We start from the raw sequence: 11,808 nt of genomic DNA on the forward strand, positions 1-11,808 counted from the left end.
TTTTTTGCCACAGGCAGGCAGTGTTAAGCAGTGGTTTCAACACATTCATCTTTATTTTCGTCCTCACTTATTTTAAAGACCCATGATTTCCACGCATTTTTGTTATAATGTCAGACTTAATTGGATCATTGTACCCCATCAATCAGAGCACCCATATTTTTTACCGACCATGACACTTGAAATCACAGCATTTGGACTGGTGTCTCCTCTGGCGAGCCCTGACCTGACTTTGTGCTTTTTCTTGTCCATTTTTCCTTCTTCCTCATTTTGGCGTTCATTCAGATCACCCAGTGAATCTTCTGACAGCACACGTATCTTTCAGGCTACTTGGGTCAGACAGGTGAGACGGCACACACACACCCCAACACATACACACCTTCCCCCTCACTGCATAACATACACAACTTAGAATGCTGTATAACATCCTCTCTGATATCTTCTCACTGATAGACAGTGCGACTGTAGATGATCATGAGGCTGAGGACAGAGGCCCTCGCTCTGCGCAGGTACACTCACTGCTCACGCAGCTGAAATACACTACCTTCTTTCTGTTGGGACTCTCGGAGGTCTGCCTTAACGCCATTGATGTCATTGATCAGTTGATATTTAAGACTTGTTCTGAGAAGAGACAGAGGGACGTGGCTGTTGTGTGTTGTGTGTGTGTTGGTGTGTGTGTGTTGTTGTTGTGTGTGGAAATTGTGTGTTTAGAGCAAAGATTTCTGGGTGAATTTTACCTGTTAAGTCATGGGACAGCATAGACGCCAAAATCATCTTTGGGTCTGATTTGGATTGCCACGCTAACACTATGTGGTAACGATTGGTTTAGGAATATTGCAATATTGAAACATTTAGTAAATGAGAAGTTGTTAGCAGTCTTATTAAGGTCATTTTATACAGGTCAGTTTTGCAGTGATCAGTAAAACCTGCACAATATATATATATATTTTCTGGTAATACAAAGCTACTTTTGTTATGGACTGGGTAATTTTTGCGTCTATTGTCCCATTACTGGAGCTAGTTGCCAGTCTTCTTTTGAGTTATGATGTGCTGAATGTTGTGAGCCTTTGGGTCAAAACGGTCGTGGTCCAAAACTGGTATTAACAGGCTTTCTCCCAGTTTTCCTCAGGGGTAAACAGAGTGTACCTTGTTTAAGAGCTTAGTGGTCAGGAGCAAGCTCCCATCTCCCTCTGCCTTGCTTTTTCCATAATAACAGGGTCTAAGGTTTTTACAGGTTCTTGACCATATCCTGTGTGGGTTGACAGGCTGTCTGTACATATTTGTATATAAATCCTGGGTTCTTTTACTGTGTTTTCACACTTTATATTCCTCAGTGTTTATTTATTTTTTGTCAGAAATAACTTACCATAACATGCTGAAGCTAGCTGGGTCTGTTTCTTTATTTGGGATTTAAAGGTTGAAATAAAGATCTGTGAATCGTGTATTGTTACGTCCCTTGTACCTAACCTGATGTTGTGTGTGGTGTGTTGTGTGTTGTGTGTGTGTGTGTGTGTGTGTGGTGTGTGTGGTGTGTGTGGTGTTGGTGTGTGTGTGTGTGTGTGTGTGTGTGTGTGTGTTGTGTGTGTGTGTGGTGTGGTGTTTGTGTGTGTGTGTGTTTGTCTTGCAGGGTGGTGGTGCTGGAAAGCAGGCCTACCGACAACCCTACAGCCCACAGCAACCTCTACATCCTGGCAGGCCATGAAAACAGCTACTGAGAGACACACACACACACACAAAAAAATATTCGCACATAAACACACTCTCTAAACAGCCTACCACTAATGCAAACAAGGGAGTGAGCAGCCGGGAGACACACTCAGCCCAACCCTATCGCTAACCCACCCAACCTCCTGTTGGCCGTGTAACTGGGAGATGAGCCGTTTGTGGGTGCAGGTGTGGATTCCCAGTCGCAGACATTAAATGCACCGCAGTGTTACATGTGTATTAGTTTAGCGTGTTGTAGTAGGGCAGCGGGTTGCGGACCGAGGGGTTTAAAGTGCTGGTCTGAGGCCAGTTTGGGTTGAGATAGTCGGGGAATCTCTTCTCTGCACCTTACAAGCGCGACTTCAACTCAGAACCCTTCCTAATTACCATCCTACCTTTCCCCCCCGCATACTGCACACTGGGAAAACAATATCCAGCACAGAAGTCTGACTTCAACACTACTTCTACTACTAGCTCTACACATACTACTACTGCTACTGCTACTTGCGCTAAAGCTTCACAGAAGAGCCATCTTGCACAGAAAACCTTTCTCTCTTTCATCATCCTTTCCTCTTTTCTTTTCTCCCCCTTTTTTTTTTTAACTACACCTTTATTTATTGTGGCATGATGTAACTTTAACAACTGGGATGGCTTTCCTATTTTATTTGTTTATTTTTTTTTTAAAGGATTTTAAAAAAAAAAAGAGAGAAAACAGACTAAAAAGCTTCGCCACCTCTGCTAGCATTGAATTCCTATACCTGTCACCACACCACACAAGTGCTTAATTGACCTCTATTTAATTGTTGTAAATATAAATGTAGTATTTTTTTGACAGAGACGAACACTAAAAAGACTGGTCATGTAGATAGGCGTGTGTATAGTTGGTCTGTACAACTGTGGAGACAAACAGAGAGAGAGACGGACAGGCATGTAGGAGCAACGGGGCAGTAAACTCACTTACTAGTTCCCTGATCATGTGACGAGGGTCAGGAAACAAAGACTCCTGCAGTCTCCTCAGGTGGACAGCTTTGGTAATCAGATATTATTCTAACAATCTGGAGCTCAGGATTGGACTGAGCAAACACAGGAAGCAGCACTGATTGGTAATTTAATTTTGCATGCATCACCATCAAAACTTCCTGCCTGTTTGCACCATAGCAACTGTCGTCAGGGCAGCAGACCTTACAAGTTCTGACATCATCATTTTAAATTTTTTTTAACGCTGTTTTAATCAGAAAGCTTCATTTTCTTTTCTTTTTTTTACTGCTATTTTTTTTTATTGAACCACTGGTGTTAAAAATTTGCACAGAGAAAAAGGTATTTGACAAACAAATGTGATGTCATTATAATATATGACCTTGTGTGTATGCACAGTGTGTGGGTGTGTGTGTGTGTGTGTGTATGTGTGTGCGTAGACATAGATTATGCATATACAAGTGCGTCATGTACAGATCTGGTCTTTAACAAGTGACGGTTGTGTTTCAGCCCGAGGCCACTTTAAAAGGGCACCGACAGATATAAAAAAAAAAACAAGACAAAAGCTGGATTTACACAGAAGGAAAAATCAATTTATTTATGCAGTAGACATGGTATATTATCATCATTTCTATTGTTATATTGAACTTCTATGGAATTGCACATGTGTGAAGTTCAAAGGGTTTGTTAAAACAGTTACATAAAATTACTGAAATGGTTTGATACATTTTAATATGAATGATCTGGAACAATTTGAATCACAAGTGGTAGAAAACCCCTCCCATGTGGTACTCAAAACAAACGCAAAAGAACTGTTTTAAAGTACTGCTTGATAAGGTTCTATCAAGCTAGTACACGATCACAATAAAACGTATTTACTGTATGGAATAAAATTAAGAGCTAAAGGTCCGACTCCCATTCTTAGCTAGCTTCTGTTCTACTGGCCTCCAAAACAAAATGGATAAAACAAGATGCTGGGTAGATTGGTGCATACTATTACTATGCTGGACACACTGAATACATTTTTAATTTTCTGTATGTATTGAATACATAAAATAACGTTTTGTTAGCATTAAGCATACCTCGAGTGAAAAGTGCTGTCACAGTTGTTCAACACTAACAAAATAACCTGTTTTATCTTTAAAATAATGAGGTGCTCAAGTTTTGTTACCTAGATCATAAACTTAATTACGTGTTTCAGCTTTTTTTTTTTTTTTTAATGAATGCTACTAGAACAGAAGCTAGCCCAGTAGTGGGGCGGGAAATTACATTTCTGTGTAAGTCCAAATGTCCTTTTAGTCATATTTGGAGAACTTTAGCCTCCATTGCTGTGACTTTTTTTAAAGACCGACATCTGTACGAGAGATCCCACTACATGCGTGTAGATTGTGCACTGTGTGATGTGTTGGAGAGTCGACATGTGGCTGTACACTACCAGTCTTTACAAGCTGTAACACTAGAGGTGGCTTCAGAAAACGTGAACACTAGTTTAGCTGAACCTAACTGAGACACTATCACTAAGCCAGAGTTGTTACAGAGCTGAAACGTTTGGGTTTCCTTTTCAAGGGGACCGGTTTCCAGAAGTCCGTTTCTCAAAGAACAAGACGTTAAAGTTAATGAACTGCTTTTTACACACAGCATTGAGTGACTTCATGAGATCAGTAACATAACCTAAATATCATTAATATGAAAGAGAAGTCATTATCAATATGGTAACCGTAACATCTCAAAAACTGATTGTAAATGTGGTGTTTTATAAGAATTTGGTAACAAAACCTGATTTATGATGAACAAAAACTGCTGCCATTTAGTGACCCCTAACCCAAAGTGATCCAACACTGGACTATAATGCAGTGTCATGTATACATACTGAAGATCAAACTAATGCATCATCAGCCTGTAACAACAAAGCTGAGATCCATTTGACACAATAGGAACAGGAACCATAACATTATTGTCCTTTTTACAATGTTAAGTCTAGCTAAATGGAACAATTATTAATGGATGACAACATTTCAGCTCTGTATATAGGCACTGTCACTGAAAATGTGGTTGCAAAAGGGATGTCGCCCCGTTGGGGGACAATTTAAGCAAAGAATGTAACGGCTTTCTGTTCCTCCTTGATCTCTTATCACCCCTTTGATTTCCTTCCACTTCCACCTTCCACAGAAAGTCGATTCGTCATAAACTCAACCTTTTTTTGTCACTACCATCATGACAGCATGTCCCTCCAAACATTCAGCGGTCGGAGTCACACCAATGCCCCTATACACTATTTCAAAATATTTTAATGCATTATTCGTGGACAAACAGACATAAACTTTTACTGGATTCCAGCTCCTGATGCTTTATTGCGCTGTTGTGGTGAAATATCTAAATTTAGCATAGTCTAGTTAAGTGTAGAGAGCTTGAATCCACTTTGAGCATTTAAATTATTCATCTACTTCTTTCGCCTGTGCACACAAAGAAAAACACAAAGTGTTGCTTTGCACCTGGAATACAAATGGCAGAAATATGAAATATTTCAAGATTTAACAACTACACTTAATTGCCATGTAGTAAGTTTGGTGTGTCCCTGATGTGGTGCCCTTCGTAGGACATTAATGTCTGTAATTTAACCACAAATCAGCCATAAAAGAAATAAATGTCAAATCAGTTTAACTATGCTCTCAACAGATGGGTTTGATCCACTTTCAGGGCAAGACATTTGCTCAAACCAGGAAAGAAACTGCTTAAAACCGCAATTCGTGACCTTCTACCGTTTCACAGTTTATATGTTTGAACCAGGAACTTTTCTCTCAAAAAGCTTTTACAATCAAAAGCATTAAAATGTATTGGCACTGTTTGGAATTGCCTTGGAAGTGAATCAATACCCCAGATGAGCTCTTTAGCCACGATCATAGTAATACATGCGCTTCTAGCCAACACCTATTAATCAAGACGTGTCATAGTTTCAGGGCTGCAACCAGGTTTTATTCACACAGGTTATTTAGCAAAAATATTTTCCTTTTATTCAGTGTTGTTAAATGTGAGTTCTCGGAGTGTACTAGACTGACAAACTGACATCATCAGCCATTAAAGATAATTAATCACTTTTCATATTTAGGCTCATTTCATTCGATTTGATTGATTCCTTACTATTCGATTTAAAATATTGAATGTCAGCAGCCCTGCATAACATCATATATTTGGAAAAAATGTATCACACACTCCCTCACATAAGGGTTTGGTTGATGTCAAAGAACATCATTTTAAAATTTTTATTAAAATGCCAAAATATGTTTCAGTTTTTATGGCCAAATTTAGTCTACCTCGTGGTATGTCCTACATGACAATAACAATATGTCTGATTCAAAAGACAGCCATCAACAGCATATAAGGTTAGTGTTCAAACAAATGTGTTCTCTCTGAGACCCTAAAATGTCTTTGTCTTCTCAGTGGACGTATGTAAATGAACAAAAGCTGAGAAATAGAAGTTACTAAAAAGCTGTCACATGAAGACAAAGTGAATGAGAGATTCCAATGAAAATCTGTTTGTTTTGTTTTTAAAGGTTTTCTTTGTTTCCTAGAATCCCCAATTTCTTTGAATTTATTTTGAATTTTGAGATCTCAAGCCTAAGAAAAAGAAAAAAAAACTCATCCTGTATCATAGCCGCACATCTAAATCTAAAGTCTTGGCATTCATTTAGTCGAAACAGACCAGTCCTAAGTCTCATACCATTTTTTTTTTCTGTGGGGTTGAATGATGCTTTGATGATAAATTCTGCTGTCATAGATGCAAGCTTGATCTATAATCCCCTAAAGCTGGTGCCAACAAGGCCTTCCGTTGTGGGTTTTTGCTGAAATGTTTGTGTTTTATAACGTCAACTACTCATGGGTCAAATCACGTGTGAAAATAATTCTTTTTAAATGATGTGAGCACCAGATATGTGGATTATCTGAATAAGACAGTCACAGAAAAGAATACTCAATTGGCATTAAGATCATTTTCTCGGGATTGCCTGTTCTTTTTGGCATCATGTGGTAATCCCCATCTATCTGGTGCTCCAAGCTAATTAAAGTAGATACAGATGAGTTACTGTTTGATCCCAGGACTCTTCCCAATATAAAACAAAACAATAAGTCTCCTCTGTTCTGTCACTATTACACCACCTTTGTCTTTTGTTTTCATAATGCAATGCACACGTTATGAAATGTATATAGTGTAAAATAAAAATGGGTTTGTTTTACATACTGTATAATTGCCTATATTTTGGTTCAGAAGTGTAACAGATTTATGAGATGACAGGTTAACACATTAAAAAGAAGGAACTGAGCCATTTGGTGTCTTGTGGTCATCATTTCTGATAAGACTTTGTCATGGAAGATATTTTATAATGTCACAGTGGAAAAAGTGTAAATTATAAAATTGATGATGGCTGAATTACAGTTAGGCACTTTGGTTTCAGGGTCCTGCTACTGTGCACAGTGACTCACTGTCACTGCACTGGAAAAGCTAAATCGAACAGAGCCGTTAATATTATCACAACCTATGTGCCTTTAACTACAGAATACTTAATTATTACTAGAGAAGGCGATATCTGAAGAAATCGTGGGTATGAATGCTGGTTGTTGAAAAGCAGACGCTGAACTGCATTGCTGGCTTTAGAAATAAATGAAATCGTGGAATATTTTTGTTTAATTTGTATGAAGAAGCAGCAAGGAGTATAAATAATGGCTGGCAACTAAACCGCATTGCTTTACTAAGGGCTGGGTAGAAGTAGCTAGTAGCCAACATCAGCCAAGAGGGCACGTGTAGAGACAAAAAAGCAGGGGCTAAAACCCCCTTTGGGTCTACAAGCACGTGTCAGCCCTGATGCTCTTGATCATGCTTCCACCTCGTCGTCTTCCTCTGAAAGCAAAAGAAGCAGAGCTGCTCTCACATTGAAAAGTCGCACCTGCTCGTCTGCACGCATTCTCTTCCTTTGTCTTTGGAAGAACAGTTTTCCCTGAAATATAATAAATGTCTTGTACCTCTCATATAACCAAATATATAAGGGCAAGAACCCCCTGCTATTATGAATATTATTCAGACTACACTAAAGTAAAGATTTAACACATGGTGTTAGGGACCAAGCAGCAAAGGCAGGGACACAAGGTTCATTTTGGAGAAGTTAAGGCTTTATTTAGCCAAATCAAACATTCGATCAGTACAGCATGAGAATGAGAAAGAATGAGCAGCCTGATAAATGTGAGTGAGTTACAATGCACTTTCATTAGTCATATTTACAGATGGATGGGATGGAAGACTGGAACCTTGAAACAATCAATCTGCTTAATTTTAGATGTATCCTGCAACTTCAACGAGTTAGGAATGATAATAACTTATTTGTAACATACTTGAATAACAGATATCCAACATCCAAGAGAAGTCCTTTTTCATTTATATATAGTCCAAAAATACAAAAGTATCCCAAAGGGGATCCAGCAAAAGGGAGTCTTTTTGTTATTTTAATCTTGTCCTATTTTAATAACCCAGTAATTCAGGAAAAGGACACCATCTGAACAACAACACATTTTCAGTGTTAACCTTTTATTTAACATTATTGTCTGATTGTCACATTCATCTCTTAACAACAGTTCTGTTGAATGCTAGAAATAATTGTCAAACATGTACTGTTTTGCCTTTAAACAAAAAAAATTCAAACAAAAAAATAACAGTTTTTTTCTTCTCCTGAGTAAATGCACAATATAATCATTTCTGTTTATGGCTTAAGAGTGAGTGTCAGAGCCGGTTGAATTGGTGGAATAGGTAAATCTAGGAACAGTACTCATTCAGAACATTTGCTGTTTCCCATACGGAAAAACAAACAGGGGACCACCTGCCAATCAAACTTTAAACAAGAATGTTTGCACAGATTGGGTTGCAAACAAAACTCCTTTAAAAAGGACAAAAGGAAAAGTAAAGGAGTTAGTTATATGAATAACATTTAGAAACTGGAGGTAGAGGAGAGCTATTTACAGTCCAGGGATAATAGTGTCAAACTATGTCTACTAGTGGGGAAGTTTGTAACCACATCTTCATTGGCAAAAAGTTCAATTTGGTCCATAACTGCAGTCACATTTAATCTTAACTGCCACTAAAGCCACATTGCTACCTTTATTTACTGTGCCATTTCGGTTTGGGCAAGTGATGCAAGTAAGATTGACAAAATAACACAGAACATGAGCAAGAATTCAACAAACAAAAAAAAAGGCATACACCTATGCCATGTGCTTTCCCTCAGTATGAAGGCCAGGGGCAGGACTTTTTCTTTCAAATAAAAATAACTTTTAAACTTCGAAATTATTAGAGGAAACGTTGCTTATCTAAATAGCTTATACCTATACAGCATTTATATAGCAGTTGTATATGTAAAAAACAACCTCATATTGTACTTCTTTACTTTGTATGTGTTTAAACATGCAGGTATTACATTTTATATTTGATCAGTGTGTGTGTGTGATAAAGTGGAGTTCATACAGCTGTGCCGCGGTTTATCTCCACATGTACCAATTTGGGATTTTTCCCCGACGTCTCTTGTTCACCGTTTTGGTTTTCTGCTGTTTTCTCACCTCCCTTTTCTTTCTTCTCATCACCACTCCTGTTAAAAAGAAAGAGCAGGGCTACATTTATTAGAGTAGTAGTATTTTTAGTAGGTTTTTCTAAAAATTGAGGCATTTTCCATAACCTTTGATGCAAAAAGTTGCTGCTTTTAAAGGGAGAACTTCTCTTTGTGCCTTTATCAACATGTAAGTGGTGTGTTTCTTTCAGTCCTGTCTTCTTTGTATCATCTCCTAAGAATCCTTGAGGGAACTAATTTGCTTTCTTTCGGTCAAAGCAGCTCTAATAACAAGCCATCCATGTGCATATTTCTATGTTACATTATCATTCTTACTTCTTCTTGAAGAGTTTCTTGAATGAACTCCTGAAGCCTCCTTTGTCCTGCTTCCGACTCCTCTCACTGAAGGGGGTGTGGTTATTCTCCTCTGTCCCGCCCCTCCACTTTGACTCGTCCCCCCATGATTGGAACCCGGAGTCCTGGTGGGGTTGAACACAATAATACATTTACTTCCTAATAGTGTTTCTGTCTCCAGATGACCATGATGGCCATGTATACAACAGAGAAAAGGATGAAAAGAATTGTTCGATTTTAAATGTTGCTGTTTGGTTTAAACAGAAATAAGGGGAAAGGATCTGTCTATGTCTAACATGAAATTCCTATTTTCTTGTTGTGACAATCAGCCAAATGTGTGGCATGCCAAGGTGTCCCTCAACAAGAAAGGGAATCCCTACCAGTCTGAGTTAGAGTGTCAGAACCTGATAAAAATGTTGATTGGTACCGACAGATTTCATTTAGACATTTTCATTTGTTTACATCTTTGCTGAAACCCACAATGCTGAGTAGCCCATGAAGATCATCGCTCTGTTTGTCTGTATCCACTCTGTTCCCCAGGGGGCTGTGGACCTTACGGGATGGGGTGGGACACCCTTTGCTGCCCTTACTGCCCTGGCGCTCAAGCTTGGCATGGCTGCCCAGTCCCACCCTGTGGAGGTGGTCTGATAGAGGACCATCATTCAGACCACTCACTGTGTTGTCCATCTGCAGGCCATTCAGAGACTAGACAGTAGAAACGACAAACATGATGCTGATTTATTTGACAGCTGTGAAATGTATTAAATAATCTTTATGCGTACATAAGCACAAACAAGCTCACCTTGCTCTTACGCTGGCTAGCCTGAAGGGGGCGATGCTGATTGCGGCGCATCATTACAGCTTCATCCGGAGACACGCACCCTCGGTTGGGCAGTTTGCTGTAACCATTTCCATGGCTTCCACCGTTGCCGAAGCCATCACGGGTTGTTGACACATTTGCTGCCATTGCATGATGTGATGCTGAGGGCGCTTTGGGGCACTTCACAAAGGCAATGTCAATGGAGGAATCTGAGGAGGCCGAGGAGCAGCGGTCGAACATGGAGACATCATGAAAGGAGCCTCCGTCCTCTTCATAGAGACTCTCCATCCCTGGGGGGTCTGGAGGGAGAAGGAACTCTCCGAGGGCATCGGCCAGAGCAGAGCCCGGTTGAACCTGACGGAACTCTGCAGGTCTGGATGGCAGATGATGCTGGCACGAGATGGACCTCTCAGATGCCTCACTCTCTGGGATACTGCCGAGACCTATAAGCCAAAGGTTGGATTGACTGGTTGACTGATGGGGGCAACTGTCCCAAAAGAATTTAAGTGACATGGGATGCACGCCTGTGTCTGCCAAGAGACGACAATCATACCAACTCTGGGTGTGCTACTCAGAAGGGTTCAATATGCTTCAAACCAAGTAGTTTAAATTAAGTGTCCTCCTAACAGGTCTAATGGTACAAGTGTTCCAAATGGCCACACTCAAATGCTGGGCAAAAAACCTGCTTTCAAAAGAGAGGTTTCGATGCCCAAACATCATCCATTACAATAATCAGAAGACTCTGTGACCACAAACCTGCTGGCTTGTGGTTCCGTGGGTCCAGTTCGGGGCTGAAGAACGGGAGCTGGGAGGGCCACTCTGTGTCGTAACAATGAGTTTCTGGTTCTTGGTCCCGATCCCAATCCTGCAAACGATGAGACTGGATCTGGTCCAGGAGACGCTGCTTGCTCCGCTTCACCTGGTTAGCATGCTCTCTGTGGGGGATGGATCATTCATTCATCAACCCTGTTCCCAGCAGCAGCAAGGTCTCATAAACCCAATGTGTGCTACCTACCTACCAACAAACAGAGAGACAAAGACAAATTGTTAAGAATGTAAAAATACTCACAGCATGGCACTGCTGCAAGGGTATGGTGAACCAATGTTGTTAGCTTGAATCCCACTCTCCACTGTCTTTAACAGCTGTTTCATGGTAGATCTGCAACAGAGAACACTGCTTTACCTCACTCTGTCAGGTTGCGACAGTAAGAAAATGTCTTGTTTGACCTCTTAAGCATGAGTGTAATGTTGTTTTTTGTAGTGTGGTAATCCTACCACACTACATCATAAACACCATAAGTATTGTATATTGTATATTATTGTATATTTTATATTTTATTGTCTATCTTTTTTATCTTTTAGCATTAGTAAATGTCT

The 11,808-nt window shown here is 39.8% G+C and overlaps 2 protein-coding genes across 2 annotated transcripts in view; one reads left to right on the plus strand and one right to left on the minus strand.

Moving 5' to 3' along the window:
* LOC118329067 (mitogen-activated protein kinase kinase kinase kinase 3-like) overlaps positions 1–4,021 on the plus strand; it is a gene marked incomplete in the record, with an annotated part of 40,721 nt that extends 36,700 nt beyond the window's left edge. Inside the window, 2 exon segments of the mRNA XM_035663022.1 lie at positions 494–506; positions 1,625–4,021. Coding sequence (XP_035518915.1) covers positions 494–506; positions 1,625–1,712 — 101 coding nt within the window.
* A 3,807-nt stretch (positions 4,022–7,828) lies between these two features.
* The window catches only part of arhgef33 (Rho guanine nucleotide exchange factor (GEF) 33), a 15,155-nt gene continuing 11,175 nt past the window's right edge, over positions 7,829–11,808 (minus strand). The window contains exons 12-17 of the mRNA XM_035663720.1: positions 11,501–11,590; positions 11,188–11,366; positions 10,414–10,874; positions 10,092–10,316; positions 9,594–9,736; positions 7,829–9,299 (exon numbers count right to left, since the gene is read on the minus strand). Of these exons, the coding sequence (XP_035519613.1) occupies positions 9,173–9,299; positions 9,594–9,736; positions 10,092–10,316; positions 10,414–10,874; positions 11,188–11,366; positions 11,501–11,590 (1,225 nt within the window). The 3' untranslated portion in view covers positions 7,829–9,172. The remainder of the gene's footprint in view (positions 9,300–9,593; positions 9,737–10,091; positions 10,317–10,413; positions 10,875–11,187; positions 11,367–11,500; positions 11,591–11,808) is intronic.

The sequence above is a fragment of the Morone saxatilis genome, unplaced genomic scaffold (genome assembly GCF_004916995.1).
Source record: "Morone saxatilis isolate NCDOM2014 unplaced genomic scaffold, NCSU_SB_2.0 Contig19, whole genome shotgun sequence".
Lineage (NCBI taxonomy): Eukaryota > Metazoa > Chordata > Actinopteri > Moronidae > Morone > Morone saxatilis.